Here is a 14,935-nt window from a genome sequence, read left to right on the forward strand (position 1 = left end):
GCTTGGTAATATTTCTTTTGACAGCTCCACAAATGTTTTATGCCTAACTATTAAATTTTACAATTTAATTTTAAAATGGTTCAAGCAAATTTTTAATTGCAAAGTCAACAACTTTTAATATCCCTTTAAATTAAATAATTTTTTTATTTCAAAATCAAAAATTTGGAGGGACTGAACAGAAGAGTTTCTGAGTAATGAAACTTGTAGGATAACACATTTTTAAATTTTCATCTCTCAAAAACTAATTTCTGTCCAATTTTTTTTTTTTCTTCATTTAAAATTATGTAGTTTGAAACAAATTTAAAAATTTGTTTCTTTGACACTGCAAATGTTTTTCAATCACCATTAAATTAAAATAATAAAAAAATTATTTTTGCATAGTGAAATTAACATTAATGGATTCAAACTTAATACCATTCTTTTAACTTAACTGTTGTTAATCCAAATCCATAAGAAATTTAAATAAATATCAATGTGAAATTTTTTTTATAGATTCTTTAATTATTTCAATATCATTGCAATTATTCTAAAAACAGTTTATGGTGTTCTGGCCAACAACTTTTTATAGCTATGATAGTCAAAAATCCAAATCCATAAAAAAAAATGTATGTTTATAAAGTACATTTTTAGGTCTGATTTTTTAAATTCAAATATCGTCAGTATGTTAATCAAACTAATTAGTATGTTTAAGGTTAAACTCTTGAACCATTAAGATTTGCAAGTTAGATGAAAATTCGATAAATAGATGAGAAGTTATGATGGTGCTAGTTTTTTATTTTGTGCACTGTACATTTAATGACATTTTGAAAAAGTAGCTTAGGTACCAAAACTAAGCTTACTTTTATAATACCAACAAATAGATAATTATGTTTCATTGCATTTTAAAAAAAATCTAATAACTAAAACATAAAATATCTTAAGTTCTTGTTTTTAAATTAATAGTCATTTGATAACATTTAAATGTAAAAAATGATTTAAAAAATGAACAGTTATTGATTTACGACACAAATATATTAGAGCCACTTCCTTCAGAAACTTTATGCATGCATATAAAACAAAGATCTCTCTTCTTACCTATTATACCAACAAAAAGTAAGCCAATTAACACCTTCTAACTGATATTCTCTAAGGGTATTACCACCTTTATAAACAGGAGAATCATCAAGTTGATTCCATTCAGCAGGACGAGGACGCTTTTTGGTCTAAAAAGATATGCAATATTTTATACAAATTCCTATGCTTTCAATTTATAATTAGTCACATACATATATTTTTTTTTATAAATATTTTTCTTAACTCAATATAAGGGGAAGAAAAAAACTGCTTTAAATATTTAAAAAAAAAAAAAAAAAAAGAATTAAGATCTTTTTCTAATCCTATAGTCATACACAGAAAATATTTCAAAGAAGGATTTTTAAAGAGTTAACTACACGGAATTGTAAACATCATAGTGATTTGCATTGAACTATTGCTCAATTCAAATTTAATAACGAAGCACAAATGTTTTAATGTATAAATAAGTTTACAAACATGCTTATAAAATGCTTACCTTCCATTTATCTTTAGGAGGGGGATCTTTAAACCTCAGGAACAGTTCGATTTTGTCTTGGTCGACATCATCTTCCAGTTCCCACGTACTTTCTTCGTAAGTCAAAGCCCTCCACTTGACCAAATAATGGCGTGTTATCCTTATAGTTGATTCTTCTTTCTTCTCAGACTCCACTTTGTCCTCTTCAATTCCTTCCTCTTGCAGCTTGTTCTCTTCTTCTGATGGCTTGTTCTCTTCTTCTGGTGGCTTGCACTCTCCCTCTGGTGGCTTGCTCTCTCCCTCTGGTAACTTGTTCTCTTCTTCTGGTGGCTTGTTCTCTTCCTCTGGTGGCTTGCTCTCTTCTTCAGCAGTTTGAGATGGAGCATCCTCTTTGGCTATTTCTTCTTCTTTGATTTCAGCATCATTAGGAACTTCACTCTCTTGATTCACTTCCTTTTCTTCGACAACTATATTTACAATGTCATCAGTTTCTTTCGGTTCTTTTGATTCTGGTTCTATCACAGCAGGTGGATGAGAATCTACAGCATCCGACTCCATGGGTGTGCCCTCCCCTTGGGCAGGAGTGTCGACAGGTTTCTGCTCTTTCTCAATTTCTTCACTTTTGATTTCCTCTGTTGCAGATGGCTCTGATGGTGATTTGACTTCGGTCGCCTCCTTTTCAGGAGATTCTTCTTCTGTGGGTTTGTTAGGTTTTGGTGAAGGAGGGGCAAGAGTCACCTCACCCGTAGCAGATATGACTTCCTTAATAATATTAACATCAAGAACTCTGTCAACTTCTATGTAGTCAGGATTAAAGGGATCCTCTTCCAACTAAAGAAATTGAAAAGATGGGAAAAATACATCAATTTTGAGATAAATCAGTTCATCAGTAAATAGTGAAAATTGAAGTAAGACCCAGGTGGGACTGCATACCTACCAACATTGAAGGAATAAAATAACGGAGATTTTACAAGCAACATTTTTTAGGCTATGCGTAAAGTTTTCATACATCATGCATAATCATGTAAGTCAAAAAGAGAAATTCAAAATTGGAAATATAAGCACTTACATTTAGTGAAGTAAAAAATATGTATATAAACTTCATCTATAGATTTTTTAAACCATTATTTATAATTACCTTAACTATTAACACAGAACATACTGCAGTTCTAGCAATAGCACTATCTCTTGGGGAATAAGAGAAATTTTTAGCCATCAGCGGACATTTTTTCGCCAAAAATTTTTTATAAAAAAAATTTCTTCAACAAAATTGGAATTTCCAAAAATTGGTTTAGCTGTTCAACGACGGTTATAAAATGAAATATAATAGTGGGGTTAATCTCCTTCCATTGGCCATGCAACACGGAACTACTGTAAAACGACACTTTCTTGCCCCAATGTTTCCCGAAAATGGTTTTAGAACCTTTATTATTAGTGTGATTTGACAGTAAATCAAAAGACTTGAGTATTTTGCCCAACTTTCCAAGTTCGCTCATTTCGAAATCATACTCTTTCAGCAACTTTATTATATACCTCTGAAAGGCTTCAATTTTGGTTTCAAGCTCAGCGGTTAGTTTTGGTGCAAGCACGGTAGTTTCATAAAATACTTTTTCCTAAAATTTTATTTTTGTGTCTCATAAGAAACGATAAATCCATATTTTTGCATTGATTTCTTTTTAATATAATTCGTAATTTTAACAAATTATGTCTAAATTTTCACAAAATAGGTACCTCTCAGAAAAATCTAGACATACCCCTGACACCACACTACAGAGGCAATGAAATTCTTCGGTTTGTAACGAGCAAATTCCAATTTCTTAACTTAATTCATTGCTCTGATGTGAATTCTAGTACAGGTTATAATCAAATAGTTTAATTGAAATTCTACAATCCATGATGAGAGCTTTTCTTTTTTTAAACTTTGAAAAAATTGGTGGATGGTTTTGTAATGCTCTTTGTGATCTGGGAATCTGCACTTATATGCAGATACATTTTTATTCCATTCCAGAACTTGTTGGGCAGCCATGTTGTTACTGGAATTTTCTGCCAAAGAAAACACTTGCAGTTTAAAACTTGCAGCATATGATTTTCTTTTCCTACTCATTTTTCTTTGCAAAATGCAAAATATCAGAATGCAGCAAATGCAAAGGAAAGAAAAAGTACCCGTGGACAACTGATAATAGCGAACAAAGCCATTTAATCAAATAGGGATGGGATAAGGATCAAAAATGGATAGTATGTATCTTCTGGCTAACATGACATGAGAGCTAATAGACTAGTCTGCTTTCCCCTTCAAAATGAATATTTACCTTTCCACAGTCTCAATTGGCTTATTTTCTTGGATATAAAAATTTTTTAAAAAAAGGATAAATTAAAGCCATTCAAAGTATACTTACAAAATCAAAAAAGTTGAAAGTTTCTTTTTTCTGCTTAAACCTCTTTACTTTTTGGATAAAACGTCTATCGCCTTTCTCCAATTCTTCCAGGGTTTTCCAGTCACAATGGATATATGACCTAGAAATACATTTTTATCACATTCAGATAAAAGAGAATTTTTGGAGACTGAGTTGTACTTTGTAACAATTACATAATTCTGTGTATTAAGTACTGCAAGTTAAGTACTGTAAAGTCACTGATAGACAAAATGAGGAGTTTCATAGGAAGAAAAGAAATTCCAGAAACAGTTAGTGACCAAGAAAAAATATAGTTAGAATTTAGAAAGCGATAGCATATTTTCTTAGTATAATTCTCTGCTATTATTATGCTTTTATTGTTATTTCAAATTAAAGGCATAAACCTAGAAGCAGCATTCCTTTATTATGAAGTAATTTTGTGATGTTATTTCCCAAAATGTTTTATGATAAATATTTAAAGCAATATTTTTGTCTATTATGAAAATTATTAAGCAATAAATAAGCTATATTTAAAAATGTGTTTCATGTCAAAACATACAAAAATAATATATAAAAAATTCCAAAGAAATTTTAGGGAATAAGTTTCTCACACTGCTATAAAATAAACTTTTTGTTGAAAAATATTTAGTGAGTTTCTATAGTAATCAAGACTTAAATATGAATTTTAAACAGTTTGCAGATAGAGTTTTATTGGTAACAGATAAAAATTATTTAATTTAAATTTTATCCCAGTAAAATCAAAAATTTATGAAGTAAAATCTGTGTTAATACAATAAAACTTTTTAGAATCGTTTAATTTTAATGCAACAATCTGATTATCCACAAGAAATAAAACTGATTGCATAGTAATTGTCCCTCACAGAATTACAGCGACAGGGCGACATTGTTGCAGAACGTTACAGAGTCCTTGCAGAAACATTTTCTTATGAAAAGTAAAAAACTTTAGTTTACTTTTCTACAGAAATTTACACATAATATTTGAATCATGCATTTAGATCATTTTTTGATGCGCTAAATTTATGCTGAATCAATGTAATGTTTGGATTGAATTTTCGGCAGTTATAGATATTGATTTTCTTGTGATTTTTAAATATCCCAATATACTTCAAAAAACAAGATGGAACATTGAAATCGTGCATTTGAGTATTTACTTTTTAAGCCGATGATTCTATTGAATTTTTAGCAATTATTGCTCCATAGCTTTTAAATCAGATATATTTTATATAAAATTATTTATTACAACAACCTAATCTGAAAATGAAACGTGCATTTGATTAACCCCGTATTGAAGAGTCAGAATCGTGTGATTTTATCAATCTTTTTATCGGCAACGAATTTCATGATTTTTAATAATTGTTTTATTGTGATGATTATTCACAAAATGCAACGAAAGAAATAATAAGTGCGTTTTCCCTCCTCAACAAAATGTGTGAATATCACTCATTATATTAAATTAAAAAATTATTACAAGCTTAATTTTAAAAAATTATAGTAGTTTTTTTTGCAAATACAGTGCTTTTATTGCTTTAAATTAGTAACATATATGTTTGTTATTATAAAAAGTATCTCGCAGAAAGATATTAATGCTAGGGAGTTTCGTCGCAGATAGCTTGAAAAAATTCTGACATGTGGAGCAATCGTGGAATTAGTGGATGAAGCAATCAAAGAGCAGAAAAATCAGGTCATGCATAAAAAATTAAAAAAAACAAAACAATCAGATATTTTCTTGAAATATAAATAATACAGAAGAAATATAAAAGAGAAAATATAAAACAGCCAATATATAAAAGATAATTAATATCTTTTGAAATATAAAAGATATTATTAATTAGTATCATCTGAAATATAAAAGATATTCTTCATAACAATATCTAATAAAAAGAAATACTTACAAATTCTTATATTTCACGTAATACTCCTCAACATCAACTGTTTCATCTTTTTCCACTTCATCAGCATCACTTCCATCTTTTTCCACCTGTTGGAAAAAACAAAATTATTCACTATAATTATTACATAAGGTAATTGTTTGAAAACACACATTAATAATCATTTTGTTAACAGTTAGATGAATAATTTAACAGAAGTACTGTAATTTTCTTAACTAGCAAATAATCCGCAGCAGTACTTTAGGAATTGCGCAAACATAATATCTGCAGTATAATTTTAGCACTTGCTTGTCTACTTATCATTTTAGAGTGAGTCTCAGGAATGATTGTGAGCCCAATTCAAAATTCCAGAAAATTTCTTGAGTAAAAAAAACAAAAACAGTTTAAATTGAAAAAAATTTAAACAAGGTTTTTTGCTCCCTTTTTCTCAATCTTTCTTAGTTCACTTAAAATATATTTAAAATTTTACACACATTATACCATTTACACATACCTATGATAACCCGGAGAAGTAATTGAAATTTATAAATAGTCTTTCTTTCTTGAGTTTATGATTATAATAACTATTAACTGTTAAAAAATTAATCTTAAATATAAAGTATCTGGCTCTCCCTTACAAACAAATAAAATAAACTATGTTTTTAAGTTCCACTTTTGAAAATTTGATTACCGTAAACTTTTGTGATCAATGATTTTTTTAAACGTTTGGACCTTCAATCTCCAAAAACTTCCGGATCACGGTTAGCGAAAAATCCGGAAATATGGATTTTTTTCCGGTGCACAATCAGCCCTGGAGTCTAAAATACTGAATCGGAGTGGGTCCCCTCATTTCATCAAATTAAAAAAATAATTGCAATTACGACATTGTTAATCAAGGTGATTTTTCCTATAAAATCATTTAATTAAAGGTACTGAAAATCTTTAACAATAAATCAAGAGCTCACCAAATACTTTCTCAGCATCCAATTTAAAAGAATTGTCATTAAATCTCCTTTAATGTCTTTCAATTTCCTTTTGGAAAAAATTCATTCTTATGTAAAATAAATTGTGTTCTCTTTTTATTTCTTAGAGAAAATTTAATATATATATTTTATGGTTACCATAATAAATGTCTTCTCAGATAACTTGTTCATTTTTTTGTTAATAAATAAATTAAACTTTAGATTAAAAGAAAAGAAGACATTCATCAAACAAAATTATCTGTAAGATAATTTTATTTGATAAATGTCCTCCTTGATGTCCATTCTTATATATATATATAAATATTAGGGGGACCGGAAAGTAATGTTTTGGAGCATAAAATAATCGCTTGTCTTAAAAACCACTTCATTTTTTCATTCCATTTTCGATCCAGCATAGAAAGGTTGTTGCTAACAAGGGTGAATGCATTATAGATAAAAAATATTCCTGATAACAAATATGAAATGCATCGAAACGACATTACTTTTCGGTCCCTCTAACATAAACACAATACGGAAAAAATAAATCTGATAAAAATACTGTACCGGTTTCTTCACTGTTCTAACAGCTAATATCTTCTCAACTACCATATAATCTTCATTGTGATTATCCTAAAGAAATTAATAAACCAGTAGCTAATTAGAAATAATCTTTAAAAAAGAGAAATAAGCACAAGAATTAAACTAGAAAAGTTAAATTAAAATGAACAATCAAAAACTACAAAAATTAAATAAATAAATAAAAATTATAAGGTCTCTATTAATGAACAGTGCGAAAAAAAGAATGGAAATAACTTTTAAGCCAATGATTTGCATTCTAAGACTCAATCTTAATGGTTCAAGGTGATGACTCAAACATACTAATTAAAGTCTTTACTTTTAAAATTTTATTTCAGGGGAATTATTTCACCAATTTCGCTCACATTTTGCATTTCGTTATTTAAAATTACATTCTTTAAAATGCAAAGATTTTATAGATCACAATTCAAAATTTTTCGACAATTATTGAACAATAGTAACTAAATGTTATTTCTGCACAAAATCATTGATTAAATGAATTTTATAATTTTGTGATAAATTTTTCAATTCTCAAGCTACCGTGAAATACACAAAAGGTACATTGGGGAATATAAGCTCCGTACCGTTCTCCCGACCAAACGATTAGGACCCTATTTCCCAGATTGAGGGCAATCTCAATATTTTGGGCGTCACAATAACTGAAAAAAAGCTATGTTTTTTTTCTTCATTTGTATAACTGATTTTATAATTTAAAATATCGTCTGCACCATTTAATTAAATTATTGCAGGCTACCCCTTTGAACCATTAAGATTAAGTCCTAGAACATGAAGATCAAAATATTAGATTATTAAAATTATAAACAAAGATCAAATTAAATCAAAAGTTATTTAGGGTGGTCCGTTTTCATTTTTGCTCACTGTATACACCTGCTAACATTGGAGAATTGAAATAAAGGAGATTTTACAAGCAACATTTTTTAGGCTAGGAGTAAAGCTTTGATACATCATGAGAAATTCATAGTTGAGAATAATATAAGCACTTACATTCAGGAGTAAGAAATATGTATATGAATGTTAATCTAAAGATTTTTTTCAAACCATTATTCATAATTACTTAAACTATTAACACTCAATATACCACAGTACTGGCAATAGCACCATCTGTTGAAAAATAAGAGAATTTTTGCCATAAGCGTATATTTCATTGCCGAAAATAATTTTTTTGAAATTTCTTCAAAATATACGGAGAAATTTGAAAATACAGTTTATAGTGAACACGGTTTATAGTGAACACCCGGATATAGAGAATGAAATGTTTGGTCCCGTGCCTTGCTATACATGGATAATGTTATTTTTTGTGGATATAGTGAACCAAAAAAGAGAAGAAATTGCATATAGTCTTCAACTAATATTTTTTGTAATAAATTTGAAATTTCTACTTCAAAAAAAAATACATATACCGATTTTCAAAACCATCTATAGTGGGGAATGTGAATTTTTTTCTTGTTAACTTCTTTTATCTCACTTTCCCATCCCTAAACAAACAAAGCAGATGTTTCCAACCCAGGTTGGATCAATATGCATTTTCTGTCAGAGGGAATGAGCAATTATTCATTATTGGTCAAAGGGTTGGACACTAATATGTGTTGATAAGGCCCTCATTTCAACTTCTTTTTGCTCTCAGTTCAGTTTAAAAAATCATGCAAACAAGTGTCTCAAATTTAACTATGGCGAACAGTAAACGTAAAGCGTTCTCCATTGATGATAAAATGGGCATAATCNTGATCTAAATCTAAGAAGCAAAAAATAAATAAACATTATTTTTAAGGGGAATAATGTTTTAGTATTAGAATATCTAATCAATAAAATATGAAATATTAGAAAAAAAATATTATTGCTTAAAATATAGAAAACTAAAAAAAATTGACATATGAAAATAATAATCCGCCATTTTTAACTAGAATGATTCAAGCAAGAAAGGGAAATTCCCGTCATTCATTAAGGTGGGTAGATGGAGGAGAAAAATTCATTTCCTCCTTATCTGTGAAAGAAAATAAGTGTAAAGAGGAGATCATTTAAGTTGAGGGTGGGGAAGTAACAAATTACTGTTTTCTCTCCAATCATTGGCTATCAATCAAGCATAAAGGCGGGACATGCTGACCGGGTTCTCTTTATTTTTTCTTTTATGACTGTAAGAATCTGCTAAAGAAAGAATGTTACCCCCTTTCCCCCCGCCTCCTAAATATTACATGGTATGGGGAAGAGCGAATGTTTTGTTTCTCAAGGACATGTATCATTTTAGACCTATTCAAATTTTCCATTCTGACTCCCCCCCACCTTAACGCTTGCCATGTTTACCCTTTTCCACAGTATTTCTTCTTTCAATAAAAAGGTTCCAGGAAATGCCTCTTTTACTAGACACCTGCATGGGAAAGGAGGGGGAGAGGGGACTCAGTTGTGGTCTTTTGAAAACAAATCTCCCTCTTTTTCCTACATTCCAAGGGAGGAGCGTCTGGTGATTTATGGGTTCGATGCATAAATCAGAGGTTCAGTGCAAGCTAGAAAAAGAGAAAATGTGTCAAAAGATCTTTTTTTTTTTTTTAAGGAAAGGGGAAGATGGAGATGTTTGTTTATTTTGATTGTTAAAAAGTGTTCCGGAAATCGACCCTTCCGGGAAAGGGACATCTGAATATGGGACGTTACACTGTATATATAAGGTTGACTGTATATGTGTAAACAGAAGATAGTAGTAAAATACAGAAGTCTTCATTAAAAAACAAGAGACTTGGCAGGTTTGAGTATAAAAAAAAAAGAGAATCGCTGTGCAACTTTTTATCCAATAATCCCATAGTACACCAAAAAAAATCATTAGGAAGTTTATTTTTTTTAACGCACTGTACAAGCTTTATATAATATTTTGATGCTATAATTTTGTTGAGTAAAGGGAATTGTTGTTTACATACCACAACAACTTGAACCAATTTGCCATCTTGTCTTTGTCCAAAATCCATCTCTATTGTTTCATCATCCGATAAATGCAGTTCAATGTCATCTGTGTACTTTTTCCTTTCGGTGTTTCGGGCAGATCGTCGTTTCTAGTTTAAAATAAATTTAAAATGCATTAAAAATACTTTCAAGGTATAACTTATTCCTGAAATAGTTCTTATCCAAAAAAACTATTAACATCAAAAGTTAAATAAACAAGGATATTAATTATAAATAAACCTAACCCAATGATCCTTAAAATGTAGGGTAGTAAATTATCTTAAGACATGAGCAGTGAAAATATCTAACACCTAAAACTAATTTTGTTATTCTAGCTAAAGTGATAAATAAAAACATTTTATATTAACGATATGTAATAATATTTAAAACAGCATTCTGTTAAATATCTAATAGATAGCATTTTATTGAATACATAATTTATGACACACTTGCAGAGTATCTACTGCATTTCAGATTTTCAAATTCATGACTAATTCCTAGATTTTTTCATGACTTCACGAAGTTACTATTTTCTCTAACAAAAACACAACAAGAAATTTAAAAAAAAAATTATAATAACATAAATTGAAATAATAGGTATAACCAAAACTGTTATACTCTGCATCGTCATATTTAAAGATTTCAAATTTTAAAAAAAAAGAGTAAAGAAAGAGTTGAAGCAATAATATAGCTGAAAAAAATACAAAACAAATAATTTTTTTCTGCAGAATTATATTACTAAGATACTTTTTGTTTTGTGATTATACCATTTTAAATTAATGTCACTTGAGAATTGTTTTTTCATCATTTATCTCTTCTTTTTTTATTGTCATTTCTATAATGATTTTCCCTGTGGCAGAATTTTATATCAAATATACATGTTACTAATTTACAGTAACAGAAGCGTCAACTTTGAAAAAAAATTTCTGATCAAATAAATTTTTTTTAATTTAATATGTAATTTTTTTTATTTTAACATTTTGGACGATATTCCCACATTTTGTAGGGGAATAACNTGTTTATTACATATCTGTCTAATTTTTAGTACAATCAAGAATTTTGAAAAATGCTGCTGCTTTACAGTTACAGTTACTTATTACACACTGAAATATTATACAAATTTATTTCATTCTTTCAAGATTTATGGAAATAATTTTCATTATGGATTCTAGATCGAAAATTTTTTCGCATACTTCTTTTCTAAGGGTTTTACTTTATTCTTGTTAGCATATGCATTACCAGTAGAACTGAATTTCTTGAATTCTGCAAATTTTGAAGGTCAGTGTGGGTCTCCTACTTAAGTACCTTGTATTTCCCAGTATTTCCAGTATCCTCCAGTATTTCCCTTGTCCACACTCTATTCTTTTCTTTTAGAATGTCACTCTTTTCATAGAGTATCATTCGAGGCAAAAGGCAGAATATATTAATGAAAGAACCAATATATTAATAAAAAGACATATTTTCTTCTCCTTGCCAGTAGCCATCTCACACACATGACTTCTTATCTCTCTAAAATGCTTTACTCTCCGTGCATGATCTAATTCTAGGTGATAAAAGAACGACCTTAAAAGTGAAAAATTGTGAATTCCTTAGCAGTAACAACCAAAAAAAAATCCAACAACAAAATCACGCGAATCGGACTCTTCAAAAAGTAGTAACTAAAAGCGTGTTTTCATTTCGAGATTCAGTTGTTGTAATAAATAATATCGTATTGAAAATATTGGATTTAAAAGCTATGTGGAAACCAATAGTAATAACTGCATAAAAAATAGAATGAAAATTTCTGCAGCTAAGAAAACCAATTTTTCTTTATTTCATTACTCTTCATTTTTCAATATTCTGAAATTAAAAAAGAAAAATCAGAAGCATTTTTTCCCATTCGGATGCGCGAGAAAGGCATCTTTTGAATACAATTCTGAAGAAAAGATAAAATCTTTCGAAAATTTCAGCAGAAAAGAAAACCAAAATTTTTTACTTCCCAAAGGAAAACTCTTTGTGCAAGAACTCGGTAACGTTCTGCGACAATGTCGCCGTGTTGCAACGATTCTGCCACGGGGGCGATTTTAAACCAAATTTTAATATGAATGTTAGATTTTTTTACAAATCTCTAGTGTCAGTACCAACATTTTTTTAAAATAGTTGACTTTTAATGTATCAGGGTGCGTAGCCAAATTATTCAACAAAAAATAAGCACCTATTAAGCACTTTTCAAGCACTCAAATATTTTTAAGCACTTTAAAAAAATATCATAATTAGGCAGGATTGGAAAGTTTTTGACAATTGACGGTTTTATCTCGTTTTAACCGTCATTGTCAAACAAAAAACTTTTGGCATTGTTTTTGACAATTGTCAAAAATTCTGAAATTTTGAAACATGTCAAACGAACGCCCTTTTCATACGCTACGGACGCATAATACGCTGCAATAGATTGGTGTTGAATTAATTGTGAAAACATTGAATAGAACAATGTGAACTGCGTCTTTTTGTATAATTCGTAGCGAAAATCTACATGGTAAAAGAAAAATCTAATTTTGAAAAAGGGAAAATTAAGCACTTTTTAAAAACACCCAATGAACAAAACACATTTAAGGGCTTTCAAAAAATGCAAATCGAAAATAAGCACCTTTTAAAAAAGTTACACACCCTGTGTATGAAATATGTTGCCAATTTTTTTTTAATTAGTAGCTTTAATTGCCAGTAGAGATCCTGCATACCAGCCAACAATTCAGAAGTTCATTAAGCGGTACCTATAAAATAACTAAAAAATTATCTTCCAGTGGCCACCATATACATTTTCCAGTTTTGCCCTTTAATACTATGAAAACTTAAGTATGTAAAGTGGTAATAATTATATTACATTTTTAAATAAATGATAGAGTCTTATTCCCTCCCAGTTTCAGAATCGCAGTCACACAGCAACATTGTCGCAAAACCTTTGGGAAGTAAAGAATTTAGCTTTTCTTTCCTGCAAAAATTTTCGAAAGATTTTATCTTTTCCCTAGAATTACATTCAAAAGATGCCTTTCTCGTTCATCGGTGTGGGAAAAAAAAAAATGCTTATGATTTTTCTTTTCTCATTTGGGAATAATGAAGTAAAAAAATGGTTATCATTTTCATAGAAATTTTCGTTCTATTTTTTCATGCAGTTATTACTACTAATTTACACATAGCTTTTAAAATCCGATATTTTTAATACGATATTATTTATTACGACAACCGAATCTCGAAATGAAAACACTAATTTAGTGAACCCTTTTGAAGAGTCCAATTCACGCGATTTCGCCGTCAATCTCTTTTTTCAGTAGTTACTGCTAAGGATTTCCAGATTTTTGAATTTTTTCAATGTGATGATGAATTAGGAAATGCGAAGGAAATAATTAGCGTGTTATCTTCTTACAAAATGTAAGAATATCGCCCATAGTACTAAAATAAAAAGAATATTACGTATTCAATTAGAGAATTAATTTTTTTATTTAATTTATTGAAGTTAATGCTTCTGTTACTTTAAACTAGTAATCTAGTTTAAATATAGTTTACTAGTTAAAACTAGTTTAAATATCTTGAAGAAAGATATTTGTATTAGAAAGGTATGTTGCAGAAAGCTCGAAAAAATTCTGCCACAGGGGTTTTATTCAGCACAGTGTTAAAACTTTTTATTGACTCACAAAATAACCTATCCTTTTCAAGTTCTAGAAAGAATCAAGAGAATGGAAATGAAAGAAACATCATGAAAACTACTTACTGTTACACCATTATCCTCAACAGGAGAAGGAGGTGGTGTTTTTTCAATATCAGAATTGTCGGATACTGTAAGAGGTTTCTTCTTTTTCTTTTTACTTGTAAATTTTAAAGCAATTCTGCAATAAAAAAAAAGAAAGAAAATTGTTTAACACTCCTTCCAAATAAAATTTAAAAAATGCATAAAATATTATTAAATTTCTGTCTGTTCACTTTAATTTGATTAATATCACGAAGAAGAAAAACATTAACCACGGTTTTATTTCAAATATTTTTCAAACAAGCAATTCTGGAATACATACTAAAGCAAATACACAAAAAGATTCACAGCTCAAATCATAAATTAACTTATTTTGTATTTTAGAACATGCAAAAATAATTGCAAGAATGAAAGTAATTTTCAACTTGAATATATTAAAAGAGCCATTTAAACCCAGTCCCCTCAATATTATTGCACCTACCATATTTTCATTTTATTTTACCGAATTAAGGATAATTAAATCCCAAGAATGAAGCTTACCATGTACAAAGGAAACATAAGATTTGTTTTATATCTTTCTTTTTTTTAAATATTTCATTGAATATCAAAAATTCTTTTTCTATTATTTTTTTGTGTAAATATTAAACTTTTCTAACTTTAAAAACAATAAAAAATAAGAACAAAAAAGTTATACACATACGTTTTTTTATTAAAACAAAATAAAAATCAGATGAGTAGTTAGGTATGATGGTCAAGGTTGGAAGATAAGCATTACTCTGTTAGTATTAAGTAGACTAGTAAATATTAGTAGTATAAGTAATAAGTATACTAGTAATGTTAATTAAAATAAATGGATTATGATTGTGAAAAAAAGTAAGTTATTCAATTCTTTCAAATTCAAACCTAGAAAGAAATAAAACACA

General features: G+C 28.9%; 1 protein-coding gene across 17 annotated transcripts in view; it reads right to left on the reverse strand.

The window, feature by feature from the left end:
- LOC107439580 (chromodomain helicase DNA binding protein kismet) overlaps positions 1–14,935 on the reverse strand; it is a 99,550-nt gene that overhangs the window by 64,649 nt on the left and 19,966 nt on the right. For all 17 annotated transcript variants that reach the window (XM_071180436.1, XM_043052608.2, XM_071180435.1 and 14 more), the window contains exons 6-12: positions 14,037–14,151; positions 10,273–10,404; positions 7,337–7,402; positions 5,835–5,920; positions 3,925–4,042; positions 1,550–2,359; positions 1,075–1,202 (exon numbers count right to left, since the gene is read on the reverse strand). In XM_071180436.1, the coding sequence (XP_071036537.1) occupies positions 1,075–1,202; positions 1,550–2,359; positions 3,925–4,042; positions 5,835–5,920; positions 7,337–7,402; positions 10,273–10,404; positions 14,037–14,151 (1,455 nt within the window). The remainder of the gene's footprint in view (positions 1–1,074; positions 1,203–1,549; positions 2,360–3,924; positions 4,043–5,834; positions 5,921–7,336; positions 7,403–10,272; positions 10,405–14,036; positions 14,152–14,935) is intronic.

Source organism: Parasteatoda tepidariorum, chromosome 4 (genome assembly GCF_043381705.1).
Source record: "Parasteatoda tepidariorum isolate YZ-2023 chromosome 4, CAS_Ptep_4.0, whole genome shotgun sequence".
Lineage (NCBI taxonomy): Eukaryota > Metazoa > Arthropoda > Arachnida > Araneae > Theridiidae > Parasteatoda > Parasteatoda tepidariorum.